Source organism: Dryobates pubescens, chromosome 8, assembly GCF_014839835.1.
Source record: "Dryobates pubescens isolate bDryPub1 chromosome 8, bDryPub1.pri, whole genome shotgun sequence".
NCBI classification, from domain to species: Eukaryota; Metazoa; Chordata; class Aves; order Piciformes; family Picidae; genus Dryobates; species Dryobates pubescens.
In genome coordinates, this window is record NC_071619.1 from 22,066,386 (window position 1) to 22,082,873 (window position 16,488).

The 16,488-nt window shown below is 36.3% G+C and overlaps 1 protein-coding gene across 36 annotated transcripts in view; it reads right to left on the reverse strand.

The window, feature by feature from the left end:
* KCNMA1 (potassium calcium-activated channel subfamily M alpha 1) overlaps window positions 1-16,488 on the reverse strand; it is a 417,239-nt gene that overhangs the window by 125,619 nt on the left and 275,132 nt on the right. For all 36 annotated transcript variants that reach the window (XM_009897628.2, XM_054163264.1, XM_009897623.2 and 33 more), the window contains 5 exons: window positions 11,635-11,745; window positions 10,190-10,295; window positions 8,177-8,259; window positions 5,824-5,893; window positions 3,170-3,325 (listed from right to left, as the gene is read on the reverse strand). In XM_009897628.2, coding sequence (XP_009895930.2) covers window positions 3,170-3,325; window positions 5,824-5,893; window positions 8,177-8,259; window positions 10,190-10,295; window positions 11,635-11,745 — 526 coding nt within the window. The remainder of the gene's footprint in view (window positions 1-3,169; window positions 3,326-5,823; window positions 5,894-8,176; window positions 8,260-10,189; window positions 10,296-11,634; window positions 11,746-16,488) is intronic.

A 16,488-nucleotide genomic window follows, 5' to 3' on the forward strand; every position in this document is an offset into this window, starting at 1 on the left:
CCAGACTATTCCTTATACAGGCCAGGATACTGTTAGTCTTCTTGGCCACCTGAGCACACTGTTGCCTCATGTTTAGCCAGCTGTCAACCAGCACTCCCAGGTCCTTTTCTGCTGGACACCTTTCCAGCCACTCTTCCCTAGACCAGTAGTGTTGCATGGGGTTGTTGTGACCCAAGTACGGAACCCTACACTTGGCCTTGCTAAACTTCATGCAACTGACCTCAGCCCATGGATCCAGCCTCTCCAGATTCCTTTGCAGAGCACTCCTGCGTTTGAGATCAACACTCACAAAGGTATAAATGTTGAATAAGAACACATTAATCAAGGAGAATTCTATTTCCAAATAAGAACATACTAATTGATCAAGGACAATTCTATTCCCCTTTTTAATTTGTATCTCCTTTGCTCATTAAATATTGTATACCTCAAGCACATCACAAGGCAGTGAGAAAAGGCACTTCCACATGTCTTTCATTACATAAAATGAATATCTGTACTTATGAAAGAGTTTCCTCTGCATGATCCTAAGGAGAAAATTTTGCACATTATTCTGATGTTTTTATCACTTAAGTAACTAGCATACTTCCAGCTAGTATATTGGCAAGATGAGTAAATGCAACACTCCAGAAAGACAAGAAGACATTGTAATTGGTGTTTGATGTAGCATGCTCTACCATTTACTGGTGACCACATTATAAATTAATGGTGACAGAGATATGAAAAAGCAATGCATGTCTTGCATGCACAACCATTAGTGCTATCAGGAACAAACCCTAACCTTAAGACACCCAGATCTACCCCCTGGAAGTGAAATTATCATGAGGTTCGTAGCCCCAGATGATCTATATTGTTCATAGCATTTCCTTTTCAGTGTATTGATGCAAATAACTACATGAAAGAGATATCTATATTATTATCAGGTTCAGATATACTCTATCTGTTCAGTCAAGATCTAAGTCTCACTATCAAGTCACTAGCTAATGCTAGTGACTTAGGGTTTTTCTTTTGCATTTTTCAAGAAAAAACAGAGAAAGGATGGTGGAAGGAAGTAATACAATGAAAATTCCTTTATAGCACAATGAAAGCTCTTCTCCACAGCATTGTAGGTGTTTTTCTAGTAACACCGATGAGAATAAAAAGAAAGCACACACAGATTATTCTTGATTCATAGTGGAAAAGTTGTTGTACATTGGAAGGAATGTGTTTTAAATATTTCCTTGTATTCCCCTATCATACCTTTCCAGTCCACCCAAACTGCTTACTCAAATGTCTGGTTTATTTACACCTTTACTCAGTTCCATTTTTTGTTTAAAGCTAACATATATCCTTAGCAGTATAAACAATTTACAGCCTCAGCCAGCTATTCCCACAGTTCTTTCTGCATGGAAGATGTTTTTTAAAACTGGTATTTAAAGAGTATATTTTATAAAACATCAAATAAGTCTTGTATCAGATGAAAGAAGATGCGTATTCTTGAAATACTATAACAACTAATTCTGCTTAAGATGTTGGCCTTGAGGAGTTCCATTCAAAGGCATACAGGCTCTACTTTTAATACTTCCAAGATTTACAAAACAGAGCAGCATTTCTATCCTATCATAATGCAAAAGATAGATTGGTATTGGTAAATTTAAATGATTGACTGAAAAATGCATTCCATGCTAGACTTCAATTCTCACAACAAACATCCTGTTATCACAAGGACCAATACTATTTGAAAATAGCAAATAGGTTTTCAACCACAACAGTTTTTAATTCCCAGACTCAATGATTAAAATTACATTCAGGCAGATCTCTTTGATAATAATGTCCTTGGTAACATTTGAAAGAAATCAAGAGCAGCAATTCCTTTATTAATAGAATGATACCAGTTCATCTGGACAACAGAAATACAGCTTACGGGTGTAAAGTTTGGTTTTTCCCTTTAATATCATTGTTGTGTAATCAATCTTTCTTCCTTTGAGTTTTACAGAACCTGAATTTTTCTGAGCTGATTTCCTCTTAGCTCAATGTGGTGCCAAATGGAACATAAAAAATTCCATATGAGATCACATTGCTAAAACCAAAAGGAAAATATTAGGAATAAGTATAATATTTTGAGGTTTCCTAACTTGTGGGAGACTCCACTAATAACCTGAGGAATTTACAAAGGTCTGACAGTACTTAAATTCAGTGCTCTAAATGAAAAACGGTGTTAGTTCTTTTAGGGAGTAGATATCTTTTTTAACAGAGTCTTCTTTTAACAATTCTAATCAATGTAGCTGCCCTCCTACAACACACTATTGATTCACAGCCATCATTCATAAATGTTCTCTTTCAGATACAGTATTTAGAGTGAGGCAGCTTGCAGAAACATCCTATCAATCAGATAAATTTAAAAAATTGTTGTAACCAACCAAGTAGGAGTCTCATGAAGAAATGTCTCGGTTCTTGTATGTTTATTTTGCTTTAGAATTCAATAGAGATTTTTGGAAATGATGACATACATTTTACTTACCTGGAAAATTCATTCTTGGTTAGCTGGTAGTCATTTTTTTGACCAGTACTAACAGAGTCTTACATTCTCCCAATGCACTGCTCTGTGGCTTTTTTTCACTCAGTGTCATCTGAAGATGACATCTGAATACAAATTGAGGTATATCTGTACATGATTCTGTTTATAACTGTACGAAGTTCAGGCTTTAGTTCCAACACATGTTCCTTATTTACTCTCACAATCAGAGATTCACTGCTTACTTGATATGAAAGACCCAAATGGTAAGTTCTATTTTTCTGGGCACACTTTTACTATATGGGACATATATAAATGATATTTCTGGTTTAGCAGCAGGGGCCTTTCTCATAGACAAATACGTTGTTTGTATAAAACAAAGCAAAACACAAACCACCAGAAATATCTCCCCACAAATGGATGATACTTGAAAAAATAATTTAAAGGCTGAACACTTGCTAAAAAATTTTAAAACACAACTTGACAGAACTTGGCTCATAGCCCAGTTTGCAGCAGAAAACTTTCGTATGGAAGTGCACACTAGTTTGTTGGGGAATTTTTGTCTTACAAAATCTCTTAATGTATTCCTATCTGTTTCATATTGGAGTCATGCTCTCTACTCAACTCTCTGACAAACTGAAGTGAAGACTAATACATTCTAATGAAACAAGACATTACCTTTATGAATGATCTCATAGAGAAGAGGTTGGCTAACATTGTTGAAAGGCCTGGTGCCAGGCAGCTTTGGGCTATGAAACCCAGCTTGAGCTCAGCAAGACAGATTGCATCATCCCCTTCTTTCCAATTCCAGCTTGGGATATTCAGCAGATGGGCCTGTAAAACAAACAAAGTTGGGATACTTAGCAGATGGGCATGCAAAAGAAAGAAAGAAACAAACAAAAATATCCCATATGTGAAGAACCAGAAATACTTCCGGAAAAACAGTACAATACAGAGGGAGATAGCAGTGAATTATTTCTCTATTACTCACTTGGCTTTTTCTGAGTAGGCAGAAGCACTCCAAATATTTGAGAGTTAAATTACCTGGTAAGAAATGTTTCAATCTCACCTACTACACACAAAAATGTACATTTCTCAAGCCATATTCTGGTTGTGACACTCTCCCAGGCCCATCCTCACACCTGAACAAACCATAGACTATTGTAAAGTTTTCTTTCCCTTCCCTTTTACAGTACATTGAGCTACTCTCTGACTGGCAAGGCACATACATAATACACAGGAATCCAGTATAACTAAGATTACAACTCATGTGATGCTGTAACCTTCACATAACATTGTCATTTAATAAGGTATACAACATCATCTGTCTTTTCAATTTTGTTCTTTCTATCCTGAAGGACAGCACTTAGTGAAAATCCAAATTTCTTCCTAAGACTGCTACTTACAAGGACAGAACAAAGAAAATAGCTGATCCTGACAGACCTCTAGTATTGACACTGGCCAGTTAGGTATGGATATTGTTCAGTCATTGACATAACTCTACCAATTCTCTCTTTCATCTACCTTGTACATTTGCATAGACACAAGGAAACACTTCCTGCTTGCTTCCCCTTGAAACTTAGTGTCACAGTTCAGTGCTTTGGTAACAGCTATTCTTGGAGATCACAGAATGATAGGGGCTTCAAGGGACCTCAAGAGATCATCTAGTCCAACCCCCCTGCCAGTGCAGGATCACCGATACCAGATCACACAAAAATGCATCTAGGTGGGTCTTAAATATCTCCAGAGAGGGAGATTCCACAGCCCTCCTGGGCAGCCTGTTCCACTGTTCTGTCACCCTCACTGGGAAAAAATTCTTCCTCCTGTTTCCATGGAACTTTCTATGCCTCAACTTCCACCCACTGCCCTCTGTCCTGTCACTGGGCATCACCAAGAAGAGCCTGGCTCCATCTTGGCACTCACCTTTTACATATTTATAAACATGAATGAGGTCACCACTTAGTCTCCTCTTATCCAAGGTGAAGAGCCCCAGCTCCCTCAGTCTGTCCTCATAAGGAAGAAGTTCCACTCCCTAAATCATTTTTGTGGCTCTGCACTGGACTCCCTTAAGCAGTTCCCTGTCTTTCTTGAACTGAGAGGCCCAGAACTGGACACAATATTCCAGATGTGGCCTCATCAGGGCAGAGTAGAGAGGGAGGAGAACCTCTCTTGACATACTGACCACACTCCTTCCAATATAACCCAGGATACCATTGGCCTTCTTGGCTACAAGAGCACTTTGCTGGATCATGGTGTGGGAGACAGGGTCAAATGCCTTACTGAAATCAAGATGTGTTCATTGGAAATAAAAAGGGAAAATGCAACATTTAAAAGATCTTCCCCTCTGAACCTGTTTAAAGTAGAGAAACACCTTGCTTGTATTCTACAAAAAGACAGGCTCCTTCCATTCACATACAGGAAGAGGACACCACAAGCAACAGTAATTGTCTTAGTTCTAGTTCCAATTTACAGGTATAAGGAGTTGTTAGCAGTCAAATCTCCCAGGAACCACGATTATTGTGTATTTCATTGAATGAAGATCTACCCAGCCAAGCTTCTTCTCCAAGGCTGGCCAGTAGTTGATGATTTTAGAAATAATTAAAAGAGCAGGTCACATATGAGTAGTCTTCTGATATATTCTTCGTAGCTCCATTAATCAGCAGTTTATGACCTTTCACATCTCAGGACTGAATGAATCAACTTTGTTGTGCTTAAAGGCTACAAATTTATCATGAAAAACTTACAAAATTCCTTTCTAAAGTGGACTTATAATTTTGATCTCCACAGTATTTTTAGCAACGAATTCCACAACTGAGTAATGTTTTATATGAAAAAAAAAAAACCACAAAATAAGGACAATTAAGTATCTGCTACTTGGCAATTTCACGTCTATATCATCATGCAAGAAACCAAAAAAATCACAATAAATCAACAATAATTCTATGTTTTGGGTTTTTTTTTATTATCCACATAGAATTGACTTCAGATGACTTGCCTAGAGGCCACCAATTCATCTTGGGTAGTCCTAGTGTAGTAAGATAAGCAAAGCTTAGAGAAGCTAATTGGTTAACATGTCACCTGGAATCAATACTAACCAGGGACACTGTGGCTTTGGCAGTTCGATCCTAGATGATTTATCTCCTGGATTTTGATAAGGTCTCTTGTCCATAAAAAAACTGAATCACCTTGCAACTGGATTACATAAGGCTTATTGGGATGCTTTTGTTTGGAAAGAAAAACACCACTAGAGGACCCAGAAAAATTTTTCATGAGTGATTGTAATGAAGTCAAAAACACGTCTGGGAAGAGACACTTTTTGGTCATCACATTACCTTATTGTGATACTGCAGCATCTGAGTGATAATTCTTATCTTCGGATGATAATTCTTTATCGAAATAACTCTAAAAATAAAGGAAAAAACAATTAAAATAACTTCTAGATGATGGGTATTTAGATAATGTTTTCCATTACCTCTACTTTTTTGTCAAGTGTTGTATTAAACTGCACACTGATTGTAAAGGATATTGATTGAAGTCAAACCTATGCAATACTTACACCTAGTCAAATTCAGTAAATAATTATCAGCTAATACAAGAGAACATAAAATTTCAGGAATTATTCAATTGAACGATTTGCTTTAATGGAATTTGCAGAAAGAGAGACTTGTCCAGGCAGCTTTGTTCAGATGCTATCCTCATTCTGTTAGTCAAATAATAAATTTGCAACTATATTCATGCCTTCAAATCAACTTAACTGATCAAGTTTTACAATTATGTGTCTGAATAGAATCTCTTACTTTCTGCCCCATCAGATATTATTTATTTATAGTTGCCAGATATTCCATCGTGTTTAAATACCTTGAAAAAAAATCCAAATGCAATTTCATCTTAATTTTAATGTATTATTCCAAAACTCGACACTAAAACTGATGCCTGAACACTGAATTCATAAATTATGTGGCTACTTCCATAATCTGCAGCTTGCCTGCATACTTAATTATTTAATGATTTTAATATACACTCAACAGTTTACGGATTAGCAGTGGCTGGAAAGAAAAATATTTGAGAAATGAGTGGATTCATGACGTGTTATAAAGAGAGAAATATACAATTTTAAAATGAAAAAAGTATGGAGAAAAATAAAGAAACAGGGCAAAAAACTCTGTTCTGTATATACAAACTAATGGTAGGAAAACAAGAATCAAAACAAACAAAACCTATTTATTATGGAAGCATCAGTCTCAGAAGACTGAATTCTATTTTTACATTGGTGTTTTGCAGTAAGTATCTTCTAAACTGCTAGTATGGGTTGTGCTTTGAAGCATATCGAAGTTAGAGTATGAAACATTAAAAACCAGTTGTGTGCATGATTTTAATTTATGTTTTCTTTCGGATGGAGAAAGCAAGTCTTCCTTCTAATTTTCCATTTCTTGCTGAATTATTTAATTAAACATTCAATTTTGTTGAATTAAGTTCATATACATGTGAGAAAACACAAGAGAATTCCACTCAGAATTACACTTTGGCATTTTATTGCATTGGATTTATTAAATCTGTTAAGAAGGCACTAATCTGCAACTGAAATATTTTAATGTATTTATGTAATTAATGTCAAAATAAAGTTATTCACATTGCAACTCAAAAGCACATCTGGGAAATTAAATTAGGCATATTTAAGTCATGCTCCTTCCTCAGATAACCAGATCAATGTTGCACAGCAAACTTTTTCCAGAGGAGTAATTTAATTAATTTTTAAAATTTTCTTCTTTATATTCACAGCTTGCAAATATCTGACAGACCAGTAGAACACAGAATTAACCAGGTTGGAAAAGACCTTTGAGATCATCAAGTCCAACCAAACTGTTAAAACTGGTTCCTAACACTATCCAATTCTATCTTAGATAATTTGTAGCAACTCATTGACATTTTGTTTTAAAAAGGAGAGATCATTAAAACTTGAGTTGCGTAACAAACCACAAAAAAAGGAACAGCTTCAGTTTGTTGTAAGCCTGGCTGTCATCTCCTGAGTGACTCTTTCATCTCCTTTCATTAGAAATTATAAGGAGAGAAGCAGAGCAAGATCTGGTGACCCCTATATGTGGGAAATGCCTTGTTAATCAAAATAAGCAACTTTTGATCTTCACTGTAAAAAAGGAGCTAGGAGACCACTGTATCATTACTATCATGAAGTGTATACCTTGCTACCCCCTGTAACTGCAGTGCATTACTTGCAGGAGTAGATATACCAAGAGGCAAAGAGGTAGAAAGTGAGTAAGGGTCCTTCTGTCCCATCACTGACAGAAGCCCACGCAGTACATACACTCACGTAACCTATTGTAACAAAATAACTGCATTCCCTTTGCCCTGATCCCTGTTGGGACTGTGTTCAATTTTAAATGCTTAAACCTTAGGTCTTGCAAAATGAGTAAGAGAACCAAAACTTGTGCACCAAGCTGCTCTTCTGACACACTCTTTGTAAAGCAGTTAATTAAAACAGTTTCGGTAAGAATTTAGGGTATCCTCATCTCCGAGCTTATGAGACAATCTGTCTGCCAGAAATAATTCTGCAATTTTCTTCAAGTGCAACAGATGAGTATTAAAGCCATGTGTGGCTATTGCCTATCTGGACACCAGAAATCAGAGTTAAGAACCAAAAAAAACCCTATTGAAAACTTAGGAGTTTACCTCATAATATTGGAGGCATCTTCAGCATCTGGGTCAGCGCAGTATTTATTGGCAAGGATTAGGCACGCATCTGCTGACTCTATCTGAGACACCAAAAAAAAAGCAAACATAAATAGCAACATCTCTTTCCAGCTCTTCTTTCACCATAAAGTATTAGAGAATTCAACAGTGCAACCACAAGTGTGAATGTCAGTTCTTAATACTGTTAATAAAAACCTTTCACTGGCTAACCTGAGTGAATGTGAGTGATTACAACAGCTCTCATATACACATTGCACTTTCCTGAATATTGTTTATGATGCTTTCCAGAGGGACCTAGACATGCTTGAGAAGTGGGCCTGTGTGAACCACGTGAGATTCGACAGGGCCAAGTGCAAGGTCCTGTCCCCAGGTTCAGGCAATTCTTGCTATCAGTATGCAGGATTTGAGAGCAGCCCTTCTGAGCAGGACTCCAACAGTACTGGTGGGTGAGGAGCTGGACATGAGCTGGACACTCGCAGCCCAGCCGGCCAACCCTGTCCTGGGATGTATCAATAGAAGCTTGGCCAGCAGGTTGAGGGGGGTGATCCTGCTGCTCCACTCCAGTGAGATCTCACCTGGAATATTGTGTACAGCTCTGGAGCCCTCTGGAGCACAAGGACATGGACCCATGTGACCCAGATGAGTGCCACAAAAATAATCAAAGGGATGGAGCACCTCTGCTATGGGGGAAGGCTGAAAGAGATGGAGTTGTTCAGCCTGGACAAGATATCGGGCTCTGGAAAGGTTGCTCAGAGAGGTGGTGGATACATCATCCCTGGAAACATTCAAGGTCACATAAGATGGGGCTCTGAGCAAGCAAGTAGTTCAATTATTAAGGCAGCCAAGGCATAAAGGTGTTAATGGATGCATCTTTTGTAACAAAATACTGAAATTTATACCCCTATATCCACAGGAAGTTTCCAAGTATCAGTATAGTGCTCCCACAAGTCCTGCAGTTCTGATTGGGAATTTATATACCCTCCTATTAGATAGGATAAGGTGCTGAACTGACAATTCAGAATCTGAGCACCAAGTTCTAGAAAGCACAAAGAAAACTGATCTGCTCACAGGATCTCTATGCTTTCAAAAACCTTATTTCTATTTAACTCAAAGCAGATGACAAAAGCATTTTTCAGTATATACAACTAATACCAACACAAAGAAGAGTGGAATAATACAAACCAAAAAATATCAACATGGAATTACGTGGTCATAATTAGAACAGTTTGTTCTGATGAACTGAAAAAATTTCTCTAGCCAAAATGGACAAAAGAGATGATTAGTACTCCAGAAAGTGTTAACACTGCACTGAAATGTTATTGGCTAAAGCAGCTGCTTTATAACCCATTTAAAAAAAAAAAAAAAAGAACATAAAAGAGTTAATGCTGTAACTGACAGTTTGCTATCTTTTTTGTTACTTTTTTTTTTTTTTAATATAAGGTTCATGCTTTGCTTCAAGCATACAAAATAATTTACTACGGAGAATTTTAGAAAACAAAATAATCTCATTATAGCTACCAAAGAATCTTAAATTGTACTTGGTTTTGGTATTTTTTTAACAGGATTCTAGACAACAGAAAAAGGGTTTAACAGGTAAAAAGATATTTTCTAATCTTGCTGATGAAGGTAAGTATTTTAAGCAATTACTATAAGACAGTGCTCTATTATAGCAAACATTAACGTAAAGTAGACTCCCCAATGAAAAATTTATGGAGTTCAACGGCATGGCAGACAACATATCTTAAGTCACTGTGTTATTGTAACTTTTGAGATCTACAAATAGAAGATACAAAGATACAAGGGGGAAAAAAAAAGTTTATAAGAAAAGATATTATTTATTAGGCAAGCTAAGAGATAGAAAAACATTCTTTTAAGGTTACATGAAGAAGAGCTTTACTGGTTCATTTTTTCCAAATAATGCAATGAATACTTTAAAAAAAACCTAAACAAACCCCAAAACTCAACAGGACAATAGAAGAACATAGCTGTTACCTTCACTCTTGCCAGGTCATGGGGATTAAGGACTGAACCCTGATAAAATTCCACCTGAGTGAAGTGTCGTTTAAAAAGAGCTTCCAGCTCAAGGTTAGGGGAGATACTGCAGACACAAGAGCAAACAAGAAGTCAGTTTACATTTCTGCCCCATTCCCTTAATTCATAAATTTTAGGTGTTCAGATTTCTGCTAATGCTTTTACTGTGGTGTGAAAACAGTCTGCAGTGCTTAAAAAACAAATATTATACTGCTTCCACTTTCTCTGTCTAGAGGGCTCCTAGCTCACTTCATTTTGCCACTGCACACTCATCATGTCAGTTTCTCATAGATGTGAACCCAGAAGAATTGGTGCAAACATTTTAAAACATCCTTACACAGCACTCTCCACAGAAATTGTTTAGTAAGACAATCATCCTCTGCATTTCCCCACTATTCTCAAAACAGTTGTTTGCTTCAAATAAGAGAGATCAATGTGAAATAACTAAAAGCCAGATAACCAACCCTATAGGGACTCTGGGGCCTATATGAGCTACAACTAAAACAATTATGCTATGACTTTCTGCCTCATTTCATTCTGCTAGAAATAAAAAGATATTAAATGCTAAATTTAATAAGAAAATTAGAGATGCACACAAATATTTGTCTGTGAAGGTACAGAAGAAAGCAAGCATAAACAAGGAGCCAGCTGCTAAACTTTCTTCATGTGCATATGGAGTTTCCTGATTCCCATCACCGCTGTGGAAATGTGCATCTCCACAGTCAATTCTTGCTGTTTCTTAGAGAAGCGAAGAAAGCAAACAAGTTCCTTGAGAATATAATCTGTTGTTCAATTTGAAAGGACTAAATAAAATCATTGTGTAAGTGCTACTGATCCTTAGTAAAAGACCAGTACTAACAATTGCAACACTAGACCATAACTATATCTGTAATGTATCTCCTTTATATTAAAACGAATTCTGCACCTAGTTTTTTCTTTATATAAATATTTACATGTGAAATAAACATTTTCCCCTAGTGAAACCAAAGGCAAAAATGCATTCTCAGATAGCATACATTCATATGACACAGTATTTTCCACTAAATTTACTGATTTTCAAATTTTCAGTAGAAAATGTCACTAGACATATTTGCCATTAGAGAAAATTATCACATATATTTATTAATATTTTAGTATTTTTCACTTCATCATTCCATTTCCACTTCAACTACATGTTTAGGTATCTACCTCACAACTGTGACATTTGGGTCTGAACTCTGCTTAAAAAAAAACTATACTTAGCAATGGTTTATAAAAAATTGCAGAAAACTGCTCTTTTCTCAAAATACATTGTTAACACAGTAATTTTTCACTTATTTGGAGCTTGAAAGATGCTCTGTCTTCTCAAAATAACACAGCTTCACTTAATGACTTTCATCTAAAATAAATCTTGAAAGATTACTCACTTATGCAGAAAGACAATTTCTACGTTGACATCATCCCTATCCTTGTGCAGGAAGTCCTTCAGGAAGTTGGACACACTTTCAAGTGTTATATGACCACAGACAACTATGTGCCTGTTACAGAAAAATAAGAGTTAATCTTTCAAAAAAGGTAAAATAAGCAACAAAGTAGAGAAGGAAATAGTAATTTATTGGCCAAAAAAAGAGCATTAATCTCTTCTTAATGCTTGTCTAGATCCTATTCCATGAAGTCAGAGAAGAAAAACATAAGTTCCAATGGGTGCCTTGCAATTGCAAATACATACACACTTGCAAAGACTACTACTATTGACATAACATTTGGCCAAGTTGTATCACACATTTAACAATAAGTAGCATAATTTATATATCTCTTTATACACTATTAACCTGTCTCTTTCCAAGTCAGGTTTCTTAAATTTAAACATCTTTCTCCATGTCTTTCCTCCTCTACTGATATTTACTGTTTAAATTTTTGAGTTATGACATATTGAGACAGCAAATCTCCCTAATATGATTCCATATTTTATCACGGTTCGAAGCAGTCACTTACGCCAACAAAGACAGTACAAAGTTTGCCAATTAAGGTAAATCAGTGAAAAGATAAATCTTTTTCCTATCATAACTCCTACAAGGAGAGTACTTTACAATAAAAAAAAAGAAATCACTATTGCATCATGCAACAGACTGATTAAAAAAATAATAAATAATCAAAGTCTGCATAGACTATGACATCACTAGGGTTTCTACTGCTCTACATTTCTATTACTAGATGTATCTGACCATGTAAGATGGAAGCACAGGATATGCCTAGGCACACTTTTTTTAATTCTACATCTTAAATTTTGAAAGGCTGAAAGCATAGGATACTGAATTCTTCCTGCCTTAAGGTGTCTTTCCTCCTTTATTGCTGTAAAGCAAAGTCCAAAACTGTGATTAGAATATGCTACATTGTCTCATAACTGCTTTCATGGCATAAACTCAACCCCAGCTTTCACTACTATCAAGAGTTTAAGATAGATGGTGATTTTGATAACTATTTTACCAATAACCACGCTGCTCTCAGAAGTCAGAAAGAGGCTATGGAGACATCTCTTGCTCTAACAGCAAGCAAATTTAATTTGTCATATAATCTATGCACAAATGGTACAAATATACAATTTCACAAACTCATTTGCCACTCAAATTGCCAAACATGAAGTACAGTCATTCCAGGGGTAAGAAGCAAACCATCCATGTCTCACCTACTTCATAATTGTTCTGTGAAAACTCAGTAATGTAGAAACTTTATTGGCTGGAAACAAATAATAGGTGGCAGCAATGATTATGTATGTAATGGGCTATAATAGGAGTCTGTTTATGTTTCATAATTTGATGCTTGATGAAATGTGTTTGAAAATTGTATAGAATTCATTGGAAAAGGGATAATGATGCAGAATAGAATAAATCAATAATATGCATTATGCAGTGAATAATATCACCATCATGTACAGTTACTTTTGCAGTGGTTCAGATGATGACTAGAAAAGCAAATCACAATAAAATAATGTACCACTCCAGCATACCCTATTGGTTTACTATTACCACTTTTTAAATAGCACAGCACAGAGATTTAAAGCTTTATTTTGAAATATGGTCAACTTAAGTCCTTTTGCCTGAGTTCTTGCTGACATCACTGGAACTCAGGTGTAATTTTAGAAATAACAGCAAATGAAAATGTCAGCGGTTTAACTCATTTTAACAGACAGGGAACATGTTTACATGAGACTGAGCACACTGGGTTTTACGAACTAGGACTCAATAGTATGAACATTTATTACTAAAGTAGCTATCCAGAGTGTCTGCTTTGGCTTCAGTGAGATTTTAGGTTTGCATAGTAAGTGTACAGAGCGATGAGTTCTTGGGACTGTAAACACTTAAAAATACATCCCCCAAAAAAATCCCCAAGTTAAAGATTTCCTGGTTTATGAGGTGGTCAGTACAATGTCAGAAAACAAAATATAAAACACGTTAGTTCTTTCTTTTTTGGTGTAAGGGGTCCTTAAGAGGTTTCCCCAGGGATCTTTGCAGCTTGACATAGTCTGCAGCAGCCTCTGTACTGGATAAAATCATGTCTATATTACTCGCTTCTGAAGCACTCTTGCTCAGTTTCCCTAGTGGTCAATTTCCTGAGCTGCCAGCACTGGCTTCCAATGTGTTCTTGCACTCACAGTTAGGTCAAGAAAATAACCTTCCAGAGAAGGGTAAAATATGATTTCAAGCACTGAGACACACTCCTCACCAAATGGATGATTCACCACTCAATGGATCAATGTAAATGAAAAAATTCAAGGAAGTTCAGATTCTAAAGAGCTTTTAAAAACTTTGTCCTTTACCAGATCTAAATTCTGAATACACTGCATTTAATAAACTATGTTAGAGTGATATATTAGGATGTTCTTGCTGTTCAGAACTCGTCCTGAGTGTAAAGCCGTCTTGCACCAAAACCCACACAGGCTCAAGAAAATTATAAATAACAACTAAAAACAATCATTTGTATTCCTTATATTTTCTGCACTTGTTTTCTAAGATGAACAATTTGAAACTATGGGTAATATTTTCATCAAATATTTCCATCTATTATTAAGAAATTAAACTTTTCCATTTGCATAGATGATGCAATTTTTTTTAATTAATTTTATTAATAGAAATAATTTCTTCTTGAAGGCAACCACTTTGTACAGATCCTGACTTTTGGTTTTATCACAATCTCTTCTTGAATGCTCTTGTGCTACACTGCATTCCTGTGCAATTTACTTCATTGCTAGGAGATTTCACTTCATTTGGGGGTTTTGTCATTTAAAAAATATGGATAAACTGAAGAGAAAAGCCACAAGCCAGACAGAGTCTGCAACACAAATTACTCTGATGCAGAAGAAATTTTCATAGGAAAAAAAGATTACAAAGTAATTAAGGTAGGAAAAGATCTCCACAGATCATCTACTGCAAAAAAATCCCAGTAGAAGTAGATGCATTTGGCATTCAGTCCTATTATGATTTTCATTCCGTAGGGTTTCATAGCAACCTGCTCCAGTGAAAATAAACCATTTGGTTGTCAAATACTCTTGCATCAGGACTGATTCTTTTGAAAGTGCCACAAGGAATCTGCACCATAGTATCATTTTTAGCACCCTGATCTGGGGCTGGACATGATCAGTTCTCTTTGCTGTTCTTAAACAGTGCAAGACAGTGTCTGGACCAGTGATTACAATAAAAACTCCCAATTTTCAAACAGTATGTTTTCATAAGATACTTGGCATTAATTTTTGGTTGACAACTGACCACCACCACCTCTCCCAAAAAAAGAAAGAAAAAAATATCTTTTTAATATAAATTATATTTTTGCTCAGAAGAAGAAGAAATTGAAAACAGATTTCCTACTTGCCCAGAGAGAGTTATTAGGTACATTACTTAAGAAAATCTGGACAGTTTATATAGTTGCAATCTGTCATGTAAATGATTTGAAGATTTATAACCTCTTCCATTTGTTCTAATAACCACCCCCTTCCCATGTACAACCCATTTTTTTCCACGCACTACCCATTTTTTAGTACGTACTGAGAAATAAAACCACCACATTGGGCATCTTTAGCTTTGAGCAAGAGATGGTTGGTAGGAAAATATTGTATTACTACTTCTGGATCAACAATCTGCAGGAAGCTTTTGTTTATGAAAATTTGCAAAAAGTGAAATTATTATGATTGGTTGTTTGATTTTTTTTTGGTGGTTTGTTGCTTTTGCTTGTTTTTTGATTGTTTGTTTTCATTCTTTATAAACAAAACTTAGAAATTCCTCTATAATATTGAAAACCACAATTCAGGAATTTAGACATTTTTCTTGCTGACAAGTAGAATAGAATAGAATTGAATTGAATTAACCAGGTTGGAAAAGACCTGAGAGATCATCAAGTCCAACCTATCACCCAACACCATCTAATCAACTAAACCATGGCACCAAGTGCCTCATCCAGTCTCTTCTTAAAACACTTCCAGTGATGGTGACTCTACCACCTCCCTGGGCAGCACATTCCAAAGGCTCAATTACTCTTTCTGGGAAGAACTTTCTCCTCACCTCCAGCCTAAACCTCCCCTGGCACAACTTGAGACTGTGTCCTCTTGTTCTGGTGCTGCTTGCCTGGGAGAAGAGACCAACCCCCACCTGTCTACAACCTCCCTTCAAGTAGGTGTAGAGAGCAAGAAGCTCTCCTCTGAGCCTCCTCTTCTCCAGGCTAAGCAACCCCAGCTCCCTCAGCCTCTCCTCACAGGGCTGTGCTCCAAACCCCTCCCCAGCTTTGTTGCCTGTCTCTGGACATGTTCCAGCAACTCAACATCTTTGAGGGGCCCAGAACTGGACACAGTACTCAAGGTGCTGAGTACAGGGGGAGACACTGGATCAGTGCTAAAATGAAGCAAAAAGATGCCACCATTTACTGTATGGCTTGTTTTTTTCCAAGCCATGCATTAGCAGTACCATTAAACCCAGAGACAAAAAAGTATTCAGCAGAACTAAGGTCTCTGTTAGGCATCATTGGTATCACGTATCAGAGGTGAAACAAGTTTAATGTACCAATGGAAATCCCAATGATATGATAGTGATGCTGCAAAAACAAATTATTTTACTGAGTCAAAAGCTTATCCAGACCCATATTCTATCAACCAATAAAGCCAGACTAATGCATTCTCTCACATACCTACTTATCATTCTCAAAATGAGTGACTAAATATGAAAAAACAATTTAGTTCTACACAGTTGATTTTAACTGTGAATCTCCACAACTGAAATTCTCTATAGCACCTATTA